The 17,405-nt window shown below is 38.9% G+C and overlaps 1 protein-coding gene across 1 annotated transcript in view; it reads right to left on the bottom strand.

Moving 5' to 3' along the window:
- The window catches only part of CSMD1 (CUB and Sushi multiple domains 1), a 1,675,023-nt gene that overhangs the window by 1,061,348 nt on the left and 596,270 nt on the right, over positions 1–17,405 (bottom strand). Inside the window, exon 4 of the mRNA XM_068971399.1 lies at positions 13,239–13,433. Within this exon, the coding sequence (XP_068827500.1) occupies positions 13,239–13,433 (195 nt within the window). The remainder of the gene's footprint in view (positions 1–13,238; positions 13,434–17,405) is intronic.

The following is a 17,405-nucleotide window of genomic DNA, read 5'->3' as shown; positions in this document are numbered from 1 at the left end:
TCTCAGTGAATGTGTCTGTCAACACTTAAGTAAACAATTATTACAACTGGGTGTGTGACATATTGATTCGTTTTTACTTATTTCTGTTTTGATTTATGTGGTTGACCTCTACCCATGAGGGCTTCTCTTGTGTTTCAGCTGGTAAAGAATCTGCCTGCAATGCAGGAGACCTGGGTTCGATCCCTGGGTTAGGAAGATCCCCTGGAGAAGGGAAAGACTACCCATGGCAGTATTCTGGCCTGGAGAATCCGAGTCCATGGGGTCACAAAGACCTGGGCACGAGACTGACTGACTTTCAGTTCTCCCCACGAAGGTATGGCAGTTGGGGCTTTTCTTGTTTTGTTCACTTTGTAGCCCCAGCGAAGAACTTATGTAAGCAGACTACAGCTTATGGGCTGCGTGCAGCCTGGTATCTATTATTGTAAATAGACCCCAGGCTCCATGTAGGAACAGTCATGCCTATTTGTTTAGGTAGTCACTGGAGACTTCTGCTCTAAAATTACTGACTACAGTAGCTGAAACACAGACCATATGGCTTGAAATACATGAAACATTTACTTTATGGCCCTTGACAGAAAGAGTCTACTGACCTGACTGTTAAATATATCTGATATCTTGTCTGTCCTGATGTTTCTTAAATGAACAAACACAAATAGACAGCAGACATAGTCTACTGGAAATAAAAAATTTTTTAAAAACCCAACTTTGGGGCATCATTTTCATGCTATTAAATCCTCAGCAAATTAAAAGGAAATGCTAACATCAAATCCAAGAGTCATTGTAGTAAAAATACATGTGGCATGGAAATTTGCTCAGCAAGTTTGCAAAGCATAAATAACATCCCGAGAATTCTTTCCTCAGGAAATAATTAAACAGAAGAAACAAAGGCAATGCTATATATACAGAGACACTAATTATAGCATTATGTGCAGAAGCAAACACTGGAAACACTCATTATGCTCAATTATGGGGAGAGAGAGAACTATTAATTTGTATAATATTGAGGATATTGAGAAGAAAATGCTGTCAATTAAGACTGAAATGTTAAAAAAAAAAGACTGAAATGTTTATGTCTTAATACCAATCTTAAAAAGAAAACCAAAATGTACTATGTTCTATGACTTTAGCCTCTGAGAGTTTCAGAGGATGAACTGCTTTCCTTTGGTTTCCACCTTTGTTCCATTCTAGCTTGTCAGTAATAATGATTTCAATAATAATGGCTATTATTGGTGCTGAGTACTTCCAGCATCTCATTTAATCTTTACCAGTTCCATGAGATTTAAAGCATTAATTGTATTAATCTAGACACACACACGCATATATGCACATATTCCACACTGAATCACTTTGTTGTACACCTGAAACTAACACAACATTGTGAATCAACTACATTAAATTAAAAAAAAAAAAGGGGGGAGCATGAATCCAATTCAACAGATTTACAGGCAGAGGCTTTGCAAACAGCTTGTCCAGGATGTCTAAGCTAGTAAGTAAACAGGGTCCTTGCTAGTAAACACATCCACCACTGCCCATCACAGGGAATGGCATTTCCTTGGACAAGTATTAATTTGGTCACTAGACAGCTTCAGTCCTAAAACCTAAGATGGTATTTACATGAGAAAAAATCTTGGAAAAATACTGCAATTTGAGCCTCAAAATAACTGGTATAGAGGCACTTACAATTATGCTTTAAAATGTTAGATTGTATTCAGTGAGATAATGTTTAAAAAAAAAGTGCTTATCAGAAAGCCTTGTAGCCTTGTGAAACGCAAAGCATGCACACCAGATGTACTATAATAACACTGACATATATTTCCAACATTTAAAAACAATTGGTAAGACTTAGGGTTGTTTATTACCTGGTATATATGGATAAGTGCTGAAAACTAAACTCCCCAAAGCTGTCCACACTCAATACAGAGCTATGCTTCTTAAATGAAGAGTATCCCATGCAACCTTATTTTGCAGTGCTTGGTCCTCACATGATTAATCATTTAAGATTCATTTTTACAGTGTTACCTCTGTAACATAACTGATAAAAACACAGCTGTATTTTAAATATCACAGAGTTTGACACCCACAAAAAAGCATGACTTCTCTCCCTCCCCACCTCCCTCCTGCTGTATCTTCTCCCAGAGCTTCTCTTCCCCATCACCTCTAGTGGCACAATGTTTGCAATTAAAAACCTTGAATGACATTTCATAAGGCACTGGCAAGTGAAATATTGTCGATTCTAGTCACATTATGTAAGGCTTATCAATTAAAGAAATTTGCACCAGCCTCAAGTATCCAGTATCATGCATCGAACCTGGGTTGGTGCACTGAGACGACCCAGAGGGATGGTACGGGGAGGGAGGAGGGAGGGGGGTTCAGAATGGGGAAGACGTGTATACCTGTGGCGGATTCATGTTGATGTATGGCAAAACCAATACAATATTGTAAAGTAATTAACCTCCAATTAAAATAAATAAATTTATATATTTTTCATTAAAAGTTATTTTTTTAAATTTATTTATTTTTTATTTTACTTTACAATACTGTATTGGTTTTGCCATACATTGACATGAATCCTCCACAGGTGTACATGAGTTCCCAATCCTTAATCCCCCTCCCACCTCTCTCCCCATATCATCTCTCTGGGTCATCCCAGTGCACCAGCCCCAAGCATCCTGTATCCTGTATCTAAATAAATAAATAAATAAACAAATAAATAAATAAATTTGCAGCTTTAGGCAACTTTAAATGAAACATGGCATCCGTCATTTAGCATGTTTTATTAAGGGTATTGCTAAGACTTCTTCTGACACTTTATTTGGTGGCATCTCTCCTTGCTATCATTCTTTGTTCCAAGGAAATACAACTGTCCTGAAATGGATAAAATCCATCAACTCTCTAAAATAAGGGAAACAGCTGCCACATCCTGTACTCTTTCAAGCTATCACGTAATAGTAACAATGGGTTTCGACACTTTTCAGTGAATATTTATCTTAAATGCATGTGTTGAGACAGAGAGACAAGGTGACAGCCTCAGTGAGTAAATAGCTATAGACTCTGATGATAATTCATTTACAGTTATTTTTCAGTGGTTTGCAGGTCATGCTTCTCAATAGAGCAAAAGAGAAAAAGCAAACAGACCTGTCCTTAACTGCCCCAAGCAGGAGGTGCTGTGTGAGACCCGCCTTTGCACCCACTGTCTCTGCAACTCTGGACAGCACCCCTCACATCACACAGGCTTAGGTTCCTTACCTGCAAGTTCTGAGGATTAATATTAAACTTGAATACTTCCAGACAGGATAATATCAACTAATGCATGCCCAGTTCCTAACACAACACCTGCCACAGCGGTGTGGTCTAAATAAAATGTTGAGCCATGCCTACACTTCCCTGTGGCTTTTCTTGAAATAATTCTTAGTGGGTGAAAAAAGACTCTGCTGGCTGAAAATGGAAAGATAAGGAGGGAAGGATGATCAACCAGCTATGGGTCAGGTGGTTCATTTCCTGCCTCAAGGGTCTAACTCCACTTCACCTGGAGCCAGAGAACCCCTGGCTGCAGGTACCAGGAGCCCCGTGCCCAGCAGCATCCTTCAGGCCTCAACTTTCTGCCCCTAAACAAGTATTCCTGGGAGGACAAGTTGGGGGGAGGGGGAATTTAGGGCTGCAGTGGAGAGAAGGGAGAGAGGATTAACCGAATGCAAAGAGAGCCTTTTCCAAGGGGAGGACTATCTGTCTGGGAGCGGACCCCTGCCTGCCTCCTTTTCTCCAAGACTGACCGACTCTGTAAAGAAACAGCTGTAGCCAATCACATCTAGCCTTCAGAGTAAAATATGAGAAAGGTCCTCCAGCCAAGCATCCCTCTGTGGGTGTGAGGTTCCCCTGAGCTGCGCTGATACATCGAGTTCATCTGAGAGCCCCAAGAGTGTGACTGGTATCACCCCACCGAGCTCACAGAAAGCCACCACAGCCGCCCTGCTGCCCTCCGCCTGCAAGGAGCAGGAGGAGAAGCGGGAGGGTGTGCCAGCAACGTCCCTCCCCGAGGAGAAAATCGGGTCGCCCACGGCTTTCCCGGAGCAGGGGCCATGTTCTCCCCTCCCCTTCCCAGGCTCCTCGAGGCTCGAGGAATAATTTGTCAGGAGGAAAATATCTGTTTGCTCAATCCCATTTCAAAAATTTGTGCTCCAATGAAAGCATAGGTCTCTTCTTTAAAGAAACCTATTTTTATTCTTTCTTTTAAATTAAAAGGGAACAGGCCAAGCACTGCAGGGACTGATGGAATAAGATCCCAGGTCACAGTTCAGCCTCTCCCACTTACCGCTGCGTGACCTCATGCCTCTGTGCCCCAAACTCTTTGCATGAAAAACAAGTCCAATGAGAACACCTAACTTGCAGGGATATGAAAGAAAGTGAAAATGTTAGTTGCTCAGTCATGTCTGACTCTTTGTGATCCCATGGACTGTACCCTCCAGGCTCCTCTGTCCAGGGGATTCTCCAGGCAAGAATACTGGAGAGCGCTGCCATTCCCTTCTCCAGGGGATCATCCCGACCCAGGGGTCAAACCCAGTTATCCTGCACTGCCAGCAGATCCTTTACCATATGAGACACCAGGGAAGCTGGGGTCATGGTGAACATTAAATACGAAGATATTTGTAAAGCATGTGAATGATACCTGATGTTCGATTACTGATATAGGTTTAACTGTTATCACATCTTTTTCTTAAACGTCTACATTTTGGATGACCAAGCAGAAATGTCTTACCATTTGATAATTGATGCTAGCCCATGTATTCCTCTGGGGCTTCCCAGGCGGCACTAGTGGTAAATAGCCCACCTGTCAGTGCAGGAGATGGAGGAGACATGGGTTTGATCCCTGGGTTGGGAAGATCCCTTGGAGGAGAGCATGGCAACCACTCAAGTATTCTTGCCTGGAAAATCCCATGGATAGAGAAGGCTAGTGGCTTACAGTCCATGGGGTCACAAAAAGTCAGACATGACTGAAGTGACTTGTCTTCTCTTTTAATTAATTTATTTTTTATTGAAGGATAATTGCTTTATAGAATTTTGCTGTTTTCTGTCAAACCTTATTAAAAATACTTTGATCCTGATTTATTAGACTCTTAAGAAAAATGACTTCCCTGGTGGCTCAGATGGTAAAGCGTCTGTCTACAATGTGGGAGACCTGTGTTCGATCCCTGGGTCGGGAAGACCCCCCAGAGAAGGAAATAGCAATCCACTCTAGTAATATTGCCTGGAAAATCCCATGGACAGAGGAGCCTGGTAGGCTACAGCCCATGGGGTTGCAAAGAGTCAGACACGACTGAGTGACTTGACTTTCACTTCAGTAAGATAAATGAATCTAGAGATAATCTCCATCTGACTATTGTTACATCTATATCTTTGATACCATCATGCTATTTATATACTCGTATATATCTCCATGCATGCTGTATATGTATGTGATTTGTCTCATCACTGCAATCCACATAGTGACATGTGAAACACAATAGCCTGTCCTGACACAGACTCACCCTTCAGTAGGCGCTCACTCCTTTTCTGAGTCTCTATTCATTTCCTCTTATTAAATCAGCCTGGTAGTCTCTGTTTTCTATTCTAAAGAACTCCAATAAAGCATAAAAAAAATTGCTTAAAAGCTAGTAGCATTAAGATAATTTAGCACCATATAATTTATATGAATTTATTTTCAATTTTTTTTCTTGTGATTTGTCTCCAATCACTGAAATCTGAATTTGCTTTCAAGATTGGAAGGGGGAGAAGATTGAGATGGTAATTGTAACAGCTAATACGTACAGAATTTCACTGTGTTGATGTCTCTTTAAGGATTTTGTATGGAATATTTCATTTCACTTTTCCAACAGACCTAGGAAATAGGAACTATTATACAGGGAGGAAAACTGAGGACAGAGAGAAAATCACACCACACAGCCCATAAACTTCATGCTGTATCATCTACATTCCATGTACCTTTTTTACAGTTTAAAGACTTTGCAGGCTGTTTTGCATATGCCATTTCATCTTCATACTAATGCTGAGAATATCATCTTTCCAAAATCTTTGCTTGTCTGTTGACATCACTGTGTAGAGATTGGGTATGTGGTCTCTGGAGCTAAGTTATTGTGTGAATATCTTACTGTAGTATATGTAGTAATTTACACATGGGAAAGACATGTGGTACAGGAATCCAATGTACTTACAGTAACATAGATTGTAACTGCTATCTTTCAGAACTGAACCTATTAATAGTTTGTTTTCTCCCTAGAGTTCTCTTAATTTTATTCTTTATATATCTTGAGCCACACATGCACAAAACTGTTTTGAATTCTCTGCTTACTCCAATAGCTTAATTAGTCTCACCTTCAAAGTTTTCCGTAATCTTTGTTCATTAGATCCCAGCGCCATTTCTTCCCAAAGTAAGACAACATCTGAAATGAGGGTTTTTTTGAGAAACCTGTTTGGATTAATGCAGAACTAGGCTCACCCTTATCTTCTGCCTAAAAGTAATTGTGAAAATAGACTTCTCCCGTCTGCCGCTATTCAGCTCAAATCTGTCTCAGTAACTGCTGAGAAGCTAAAAGGAAGAATTCCAATCAGACAATGGCATAGATTCATATATTTCAGACCCATTTTCTTGTGAGTCCTTGTCATGAAACTACCACTGTCTACGAAACCTCCATCATGAGTAAAATGTACGCACAGTACCAGGACTCTGCATACATTAGCAACTGCTGTGGAAGGGAAGAAAGAAAACTAAAATTCCTCTGCTTGCTATGTCCGAGCCCTCTGAAACGGGAGATACTAGCATACATAGCTAATGAGAACTTGAAATGTGGTTATTTCACCTTGAGAAATGCTGTAACTGTGAATTACATGCCAGGTTTTGAAGATTAGTATGGAAAAAAAGTGCAAACTACTTCATTAATATTTTATACTGATTACATATTGAAATGGTCATAATTGGGCTATGTTGGGTTAAAAAAGTACATTTTTAAAATTAAACACACCAGATTTTTTTTGTTGTTGTTTTGACTTTATCAATGTAGTTATTAGGAAGTTTTGATTACATAGTTGGCTCTCACTTTTGGATCACGTTATATTTCTAGCAAACCGCGCTGACCTAAATACTGAAGAAAGAGTTAGTTACTTAGTTGTGTCTGACTCTTTGTGATCCCATGGACTGCAGCCTGCCAGGCCCATCTGTTTGTGGAATTCTCCGGGCAAGAATACTGGAGTGGATTGGTATTTCCTTATCCAGAGGATCTTCCCAACCCATGGATTGAACCTGGGTCTCCCACATTTCAGGCAGATTCTTTACCATCTGAGCCATGAGCGGAGCCTCTAAATGCTGAGGACCTGGAGCTTTTCTTGGGTAGGCATGTCAAGTTGAACGGCCACGAGCCCCTGCCTGAGCTGAGAATATGCATTATTGAATGTATCTAGTTTTCCTTTTTTTCTTTTCAAACACTTTTATGTTTCTCATCTAAACATATATAACTGCACATACAGAAGCAGGACATCTTTGTAAAAACTAGAAGAGACATTTGAGACAATAACCAATAATGAGGGGAAATTAGAAAAGATATAGACATTTAGGTGCAAACTCAAGGATAAATGAAGAAGATGGAAACACGGCATCTCCAGAAGGAGACGGTCCACGTCCTCATCCTTGAAAGAAGTCAGTTTGATGCTGCTCTCCTGTTGAAGGGGATAGGCTTTAAGTAGATCTAGCTGGCCTCCCACTTCATCATGCATTCACTTTACTATATAATACATGGTTATATCCTTTTTCTCTAAAGAGCACCATGTGACTCTAGAAAAGATACACATGTGTAAGTTCAGGTTAAATGCTGCCACTTGGAGCTATAATGTAAATTTTTCAACACTAGCAAATGTTCACTGCAGAGATTCGCTGGTACTGTTAGTAGCACTATTAAGACGACTTCTCAAGCAATTTCTGGAACAAAATAACAAGAATGTTGAGGAAGCAGAAATTATACTAATTTTATTTTTGAAAATTATCTAGGTCCACATTGCTGAAATTAATCTTTTCCAGATATGCCACATCTAAATATTTATAAGAATCAGATCACTGATTTTTTTTTTAAGATCCAGTTATCCAACATCAATGACAAACTGTGTTGTATCTTTCAGATTTGTTTCATAAAATAATTATATCAAACTTAATTCCTTTTGAAATGTTATGACCCCAAGAATTGAGAAAAGCAAAATTTAAGCATTAATAATCTATGATACAGAAGAGATTGATCATTTAAAAAGCACAGTGATAGAGTTGGGATTTAATAAATTGATGACAAGATAGGAAAAGATTATGAGCTGAATGTTATATCAACTTTAACTTTCTGAGGTTTACAAGTTGTGAAATTAGTAAAGACCCTCCAGTTAAGAAGGAAATGCTTGGGAGATATGAGGGAAATGGAAACTGGCATAATTGGTGTTAACATTTACTTTTTCCTTTTCTTGTCTATAATAACTCCTCATCGGGTGCCTAGCATATTTCTATTCATCAACTAGATGTTGGGATGGGGGGCTAAATACAGCATTAAGGGCAAGTGGCTATGGATTAGGGTAACTTTTAAGGCACAGAGAAAGTCAAGATATAGTCAGTTTTTATGACTGTAAATGATCTCCTGGCAGGTTAAAAACTCATTGGGGTATACAAGTTTTCCTCATCCTGAACCCCCCTCTGTGGCGGATTCATGTTGATGTATGGCAAAACCAATACAATATTGTAAAGTAATTAACCTCCAATTAAAATAAATAAATGTATACCTGCGGCGGATACATGTTGATGTATGGCAAAACCAATGCAATATTAGCCTCCAATTAAAATAATTAGCCTCCAATTAAAATAAATTTATATTAAAAATAAAAATAAATAAATATATATTTTAAAAACTCATTGAGGAAATATTCTTAAGATATAGATTAAAATATAAAATACCAATGAAATAAAATGCTAAAGACAAAGGACCTGTGTTTTCTTACAGCAATTTAAAAACGGGTTGTAATGGTTTTTAAAAACTGACTAAAGTTTGGACTCAAGTGTGAACTTGACAACTAAATAAGGTTTATGGCCCTAGGGGATATGAAAGGGAAAACTTTGTAACAGGAAAAGTGAATGTTTGGATTTCCAGTGGTGAGCTGGTAGGGGACTCTTCGGGAGGAAACCTTGCTCGGTAGCATTTGCTGGTTTCCCGTGTCACCATGGGGGATGGCAAGTGGGGTGAGGGGAATGAAGCTCTTGGGAGATACACACAACTGGCCTTGGGGGAGTCAACCCAAGCAAAGCACCATGTGATGGAAGACAAAGCATAACATCTGTGTCTCAGACACTAACAAGCAAATTCCAGGAGATAGTGAAGGACAGGGAAGTCTGGCGTGCTGCAGTCCAAGGGGCTGCAAAGAATCAGACATGATGGTACGACTGAACAAATGGAACACTAAGAGATGAAAGTGGACAAGTCAGTTAAGACAAGGGAAGGTAGCATCAGGGCAGCTCTTTGAAGAGGTTTCACTTAGCTCTTACTGAGTCACTGAGGTGGTCTGACTGAGAGAGGAACTGGTGATGATGAAGAAGTGTTTTGCATGTGTGTGTGTGTGTGTGTGTGTTGGGGGTGGGAAGTGGAATTAAGGAGGAGAATGCAGGGTGGAGGCAGACATTCTAGACATGGAGTCATTTAACCAACATGAAGCAGGTCTGGGTGAGAAGGAAAAAATTGTCTGGAAGGGGAAAGTTGGAGAGGGAATGGCGATGCATGAAAGTCTAACAGAAGAAGAGTGGTGAGCAGGGGAAAACAGAGTGATTCCAAAGTTTCACAGAGTTAATGGGAATTTCAGAGACACAAGGGGAGACAGAAGGAAGAAAGTGTACATTTAGGATACCCACATGGCAGCGTCCTCAAATGGGGTCACTGAGTCGAGGGAAATCAATGACAAGACGAGGGTGGAGATTCTGGATTTTAAGGGCATCATCTTTGACAACAGAAGATAGAAAATAATAGCAGTATGGGAAAAAAAGAAGTGAGAGATAACAGACCTGAGGAACACGCAAAGAAATGAGCTTTCAGGAAGAACGATGGATGAGGAATAAGATGCCCGTGACAGGAATTTCTCTAGGAGACAGCGGTGGTTTGAACATGGTGTATCTGAATCCCAACCACTATCAGCTGGACTATCTTGAACAAGTTATTTTCTCATCTAACCCTTAGGTGCCTTATTTGTAAGATGATTCTTTAATAAAATACCTACCATGAAGATTAAACAGGAGAGAGGAATGCCTCGCTCATAGTAAGTAACCACCATGTACCGGTGAGCAGCTGTAGTTACTGTGACAGCAGTAGTGATAATACTGGTATCATTAGCAGTAATAGCAGCAGCAGTAGTAGCCACTTCTTTAGTTGCTCAGTTGTGTCTGACTCTTTGTGACCCACCAGGCTCCTCTGCCCATGGGATTATCCAAGCAAGAACACTGGACTGGGTTGTTATTTACTTCCCCAGGGGATCTTCCCCACTCAGGGGTCAAAGCCCCGTCTCCTGCATTTGCATGCAGATTCTTTACTATGAAGCCACCAGGAAGCCCCAATATGCTATTCCTAAGACAATTAACATCAGAAACATATCATGAGATTGCCACACTTTACAGAGATAATGAAAAAAATAGAAAAGTATTCATTATGGAATATCACTCAGCATTTGAGTCAGTTCTAGAGCAGTAGATGAAACTGGAGCCTATTATACAGAATGAAGTAAGTCAGAAAGAGAAACACCAACACAGTATATTAATGCATATATATGTGGAATTTAGAGAGATGGCAACAATGATCCTATATGTAAGGCAGCAAAAGAGACACAGATATAAAGAACAGACTTTTGGATTACATGGGGGATGGCAAGGGTGGGATGATTTGAGAGAATAACCTTGAAATATGTATATTACCATATGTAAAACAGTTGACCAGTCCAAGTTCAATGCATGAAGCAGGGCACTCAATGTTGGTGCTCTGGGACAACCCAGAAGGATGGGGTGGGGAGGGGGTTTCAGGATTGGGGGACACGTGTGCACCCATGGGTGATTTGTGTCAATGTATGGCAGAGACCACCACAATATTGTAAAGAAATTATCCTCCAATTAAAATAAATAAGTTAATTAAAACAGACAAAAGTATTTATTAAATAACATACACTGAAACATAAACATACTGATGGAAACAGTACACTTTATATGATGACTTAAGGCTGTGAATCTGCCTGCTTACGTATATGGATTAAAAGTCAGACATGGTTCTTGTGATAAACTATAATGGAAAAATAATAAAAATGTATAGATATATACAAGTAGATATAACTGAATCCCTTTGCTGTACACTGGAAACTAACACAATATTTAATATCAAACACACTTCAATTTTGAAAAGGCAGTCATGAATTTGAGTTTTAACTCATCATGTACTACCTTTGGAAACTTTGGAAAATTAAAATCGTGCTTCTTCATCTGTGAAATGATCCTGAACATTCATTATTTCACTGAGGTCTTATGAGAATTCAGTGATATGATTCAAGTAAAACACTCCAAAAACTTTCTGAATTACATTAAGACATCAATAAATGTAAGTTAGGTGGGCTACTGTCCATGGGGTTGCAAAGAGTCAGATACAACTGATCACACACACAAATGTAAGCTCCACTATTATTTTTGACATCATAAGGTGAGTTTTTCTTAAAAAAGTTAAAACCTAAGAGTGAAAGTATGTTCTCTCCTAAAGTTACCAGATCACCAAAATAACATCACAGAAAAGGCTGAAAATAAAAGGTTTCTGAGAAGAAACTGAGTCCAATCTTGCACCAAACCATGAGGAGGAACACTTGCCCAAGAGCATTCCTTTATGGTCTGTCTCCAAATACCAAGGTGTGGAAAGAGCCTTTCTGTGATATAATTTAATTATCAAGGAACATCTGCCATTCTTAATGAGAAAAAGATTAAAAAAGAAACTTCAAAGAAGACCAAAAAAAAAAAAATGTGTGTACTAAATCTTAGAATGCTATGAGGATAAGTAATAAAAATGTGCAGAATTCCACAGAATTTCAGAAATAGGATGAAGAAAACTTGGTATTTAAAGAATGCATCTGTATTTGTTACTGACTTTATAGGGTCCAGTCACGGTGTTTTCTTGATGAGGGCGAAAAAAGGAGAGTAAAAAGTCTGGCTTAAAACCAGAGGGATGGTACGGGGAAGGAGAAGGGAAGGGGGTTCAGGATGGGGAACACGTGTATACCTTTGGCGGATTCATGTTGATGTATGGCAAAACCAATACAATATTGTAAAGTAATTAACCTCCAATTAAAATAGATAAATTTATATTTAAAAAAATAAAAAAAAAGTTTAAAAAACTCAACATTCAAAAAACTAAATGGAATCATGGCATCCAGGACCATCACTTCATGGAAGGGATAAACTTTATTTTGGGGGGATTCAAAATCATTCCAGACAGTGACTGCAGCCATGAAATTAAAAGACACCTGCTCCGTGGAAGGAAAGCTATGACAAACCTAGACAGCTTATTAAAAACCAAAGATCTCACTTTTCTGACAAAGATCCATATAGTCAAAGTTATGATTTTTCCAATAGTCATGTACAGGTGTGAGAGCTGGACCATAAAGAGGGCTGAGCACCAGAGAATTGATGCTTTTGAACTGTGGTGTTGGAGAAGACTCCTGAGGGTCCCTTGGACAGCAAGGAGATCAAACCAGTCAATCCTAAAGGAAATCAACCCTAAATATTCAATGGAAGGACTGGTGCTACAGCTCCAATACTTGGTCACCTGATGCAAAGAACTGACTCATTGGAAAAGGCGGTGATACTGGGAAAGATTGAGGGCAGAAGGGGGCAACAGAGACGAGACAGTTGGATGATATCACCTACCCAATGGACATAAGTTTGAGCAAACTCTAGGAGACAGTGTAGGACAGGGAAGCCTGACATGCTACAGTCCATGTGGTCGCAGAGTCAAACCTGACTTAGCAAATGAACAACAATGTAGTTTCTTAGGTAACTTATAATATCTCTACTGGGAACAGAACAAACTGACATGGAAAGACCCAGCATGACGTATCTTGCTTTTGCTAAGTGGAAAATTTTCCTATGTCAGTTCCAAAGCCACTTGTTCAATCCAGGTGTGAGCGCATCATGCCCTCCCGACCTGGGCACTTACCTCTACAGAACGGGGCTGGGAAGTCCCAGGAGGCCCCGTTCCCGGGGCTGACGATACAGGTCAGGATGGCGTGGCCCTCCAAGACGTAGCCAGAGAGACAGCTGTATCGGATCTTGTCTCCTATGTTGAATCGTGTCCCGTGGAGGACTCCCTTCAGGATTTCCCCAGGATTTCCACATGTGTGGCTGGGTAAAACTATTGGGAAGGAAAAAAAAGAGAAAGAAACATAAGTTAAAGGAAGATTTTCTACTGACATCAGTCTATATCACAAAACATAGACCTCATTTGAATTACTTGTTAGCAAATCTAGCTATCTTAATTTTGCCTAAAATGCAAGTAGCGAAATGGATTCATGTCGTATAAAATCTACAGTTTTGTTCTCCTGTAAAAATATATGCGTGTGCATGCACACTCAGTTGTGTCTAATTCTGTGCAACCCCATGGACTGTAGTCTACCAGACTCCTGTCCATGGGATTCTCCAGGCAAGAATACTGGAGTGGGCTGTCATTTCCTTCTCCTAAATATGTGTGTGTGTATATACACACACCCATATACACATACACATACACACACACACACATATGTAAAATATAATTAAGTGGATTCTGTTAAGAGGAAAAAATACAGTTCTGCTTAGATTCAATGTTCTATATGACATCTAGATTATTTTCCTAATAATGAGATTCTACAGGCCTATAGAATTAGCAATTAGATAATATAGCAGAATATGGATAGCTGAAAAAGTGGTAACGGAAGCACATGAATGGATATGCATGCTATATTTGTCCTTATTCCCCCAGACTAGCACTGCCTGACACATACCAGTAATAAATGTTCAATCAATGTTTGATGGATAAATAACTGAATTAAAGAATAAATTAAAAATCTCATTTGCTAATCTATCAGACTTTCAGAAACATTGTTATATTCCAGGCCATCTGTAAGGCTCTATGCATTTAGAGCATCTGACTCACAACAAAGTTTCAGGTGTAGGCTCTGACAAAGCAAGCACTGTCTTCATCTGCTTTTCAACAAGGCAGCCCTGGTTCCGGTCTTGCCCGGCCTCCTCACTGTTCACACTGACAGCACTCTCTGTTTAATTCAGCTGCCTTCCAACCACATGGACATGATGCTGTTTCATACTCACAGAACGCAATTTTGAACTTGACTGAATAGACAAAGTGGAGAATTGTTGGCTATTGTTGCCATATTTCTGGTTATATTTAGCATATAATCTATAAATTAGCTGCTATGATGTAGAATTCAAATAAGCAAAGGATCCTACTATTTAAAAGAAATTATTTACAAATAAAAAAAAATATTTCCAAATGAACAAAACTGTTCTACTTCTGTACCTTTTTTTTTTTTTTTTGCATTAGTATAAGAGCATACTTTGGTGTATATATAAAATACAGAGAAGTTTTTCTTTTTTATTTGTTTTTAAGCTGAGAGACAAACAGATCTTTCCCAGTAAATGAGGAGGAAATTTCATTTATTTCAAAGATTAATTTTACTTTTATATAATTTAAATACATATGAACTAAGCTATACAGAAACACTTACAAAACAAATGCCATAGTTTAAATGTTTCATGTTATTGACATGTTTGTGAAATTACTACTTATGTAGTCAAAGTTTGCACACCTCTAGTTTTTAGAAAATAATTTCTGAAAATAGCTTACAAAAACCTGTTTGATAACATAATAGAAAATAATTCAGTATAATCTATAACCATCTTTGTTGTCTTTTATAAAAAAGAAATTCTGTTTTTAAGCCTACATCCACTATTCCAAAGGCAATAAGTCTATTTTTAAAATGTTGTTTAAAAACAATTTTAACTCTTTGGAATTTGTCTGTGACTTTCAAAGGCAGAAAATTTCCAATTCCATCTTGGAGAATCACTTTATTTTATGCCCTGGGATATCTGTCAGCCAGCCTAAGCTAGGGTTGTTACAATCAGAGACAGTCGTGAGACCTGGGCTGGCTGAAACTGTATCATCAATGGAGAGAGAAAAGGAAAGGAGGTTTAGGGAGATATATGAATATGAATGCTTTTGGCATTTTTCTCCCTTGTTCAGAATGAGATTTTTTATTTCAATCGATCTTATTTTAGGAAAAAAGTATTAACATTTTAATGTGAATAGTGTCAACGAGTGAATAGAAATTATTAAGGATGATTTAAAACATTTACTTCTAGTTGCAAACAAACACAGAAATGAAAATATACCCATAATATTACAAAAACATCAGTCATTTCATTAAAACATTACAAAAATATCTTAAATTGTGAAAAATGGACACAAATTATAAAAGGTCTACACCAAGATATACAACTCAGACATGCAGACAATGCCAAGATATGAAAATCCAGTGGCTGGGAAAAACTAATTTAAAATAAATAAATTCAACTCTGTTGTCATTTCTGCCAATTTCATTTGAACTAATTTTTAAGCCAGTTTCCCTGAAGATACCAAATGTCTCTGGTGTCTCCCAGGGCAATGAGGACACATTAAGTATTTAGTAAATGTTACTGAGCTGACTTGGACTCTCCATTTAGTTTGCTTTAATCATTCCTTGAAGTCATATGCACCCTCTTGCAGATACTTCAAGAAAGGCATTCCTACTAGGGTGGTGGGAGGGGGCACCTGGTGCAGACACTTGCCGATGTGAAAGAATGCTGAAAGGAGCCCTGGGCATGGCTCTTTCCTTTTGGGGCAGGCTTCCATCCATCAGACCCCATGGAGTCAAGTCTGCACACCTGCGGCCTGAAACGTAGGCTGTCATTCCAATTACACTCATGGAAATCCCCTCTATGATACTTCTGCTTTGCCGAGTACAAATGGTCACAAGTCAGTGACTTCGTGAGGCTCTCACATTAAGCCTTAGACCCAAGCATTTCAATCATTAAATGGATGCCATATCAAATCCCTTTTCAGAAGACACATGGAAACTCGCAACTAAAAATACAGTATTTATATTCATCATGAAACAGAATAAAAGGCTGGTGAACAGAAGCCTGTAATTCATCAGGCACAGCAGCATTTTTAGCAGGATGTGCACAATTAATGAAATTTCATTAGGTGTGTTCATGTGGAAACTGGGTCCCCCAGTGTGTATGTCAGACAATTTGTTTACACTCTATTTTTCCAGGAGTCTCACTGGAGCTTAAGGAAATAAAACTCCAAATACCCACCTGACACACAACCCTGGAAATAAAAACCAACAGTATGTGATGTGTTTGTCCACAGATTGTTTGCCCTGAACTCCCTCCTGCAACCTTTGGGAAGGATTTGAACCACCTGATAATACTCATATTCAGGAACACTTTTAGAAGCCAGATGTTCAAGTCTTGAAACCTGCCATTTACTCTCTGGACCGACTCTCTGAGCCATGTCTGTTTGGTGGGACAAGAAGGTGCAGAGAAAGCAGATATGCACCAAGAGCAAGGAGGAATTCTCAGGTAGAGGGAGTAATCATTTAATGTCATCCACTGCCAAGCTCTCCTTGTCCACATGATGAACAACAATGTGGGGGACATGCTGTGAAAATATTATATTGTTCCTGAAAATTTACAGGATATGGATGAGAAGAACTCAAAGAGGAGTGAATTTTAAGTAGACTTTAAGGTGTAAAGTGGTAAGGTTTGGCCAAATTAATACAGAAAGATTATTTTTAAACAAAGGATGCAGTTCTGGCAAATGGCTATAAGAAAAGAACCCAGCATGGTGGGTTATGGGAATCTGTGTCAGAAAAAGGCATGCTTCTACTCCAGAAACACACCTACAAGGTTGGACAAAGTCTCAGCCTCTATGTCTTGATGAGAGGAATGAAAAACAAAACCTAGTAATGGGTGTGTTAGGACACATATATGATGTAAAGCAGAATCAATAGCTAGCAGGGTACATGGAACAGAGTAAGCGCTCAATAGATATATTAGCAATTTCAAATCTACTTTCCCGGTTCTAAAGCACCATGTGGACTTCAGAGAAATCATACAAATTTAAAAGTATGCAGGGGTTCTGATAAATACCAGTTTCAGAAACAACGAAACCAGAAAATGTCTGCTGGAGTCAATATTGTAATTAAAGTAAGAACACAGTCCTTAAAAGGGGAAGCAAAAGGAAAAGACACTCCACTTTTTAGCCATGTTAACTCTTCCTTATTCT

The sequence above is a fragment of the Capricornis sumatraensis genome, chromosome 4, assembly GCF_032405125.1.
Source record: "Capricornis sumatraensis isolate serow.1 chromosome 4, serow.2, whole genome shotgun sequence".
Taxonomy (NCBI): domain Eukaryota; kingdom Metazoa; phylum Chordata; class Mammalia; order Artiodactyla; family Bovidae; genus Capricornis; species Capricornis sumatraensis.
The sequence above is the reverse complement of the archived record's forward strand: the minus strand, read 5'-3'. Positions and strand labels throughout refer to the sequence as shown.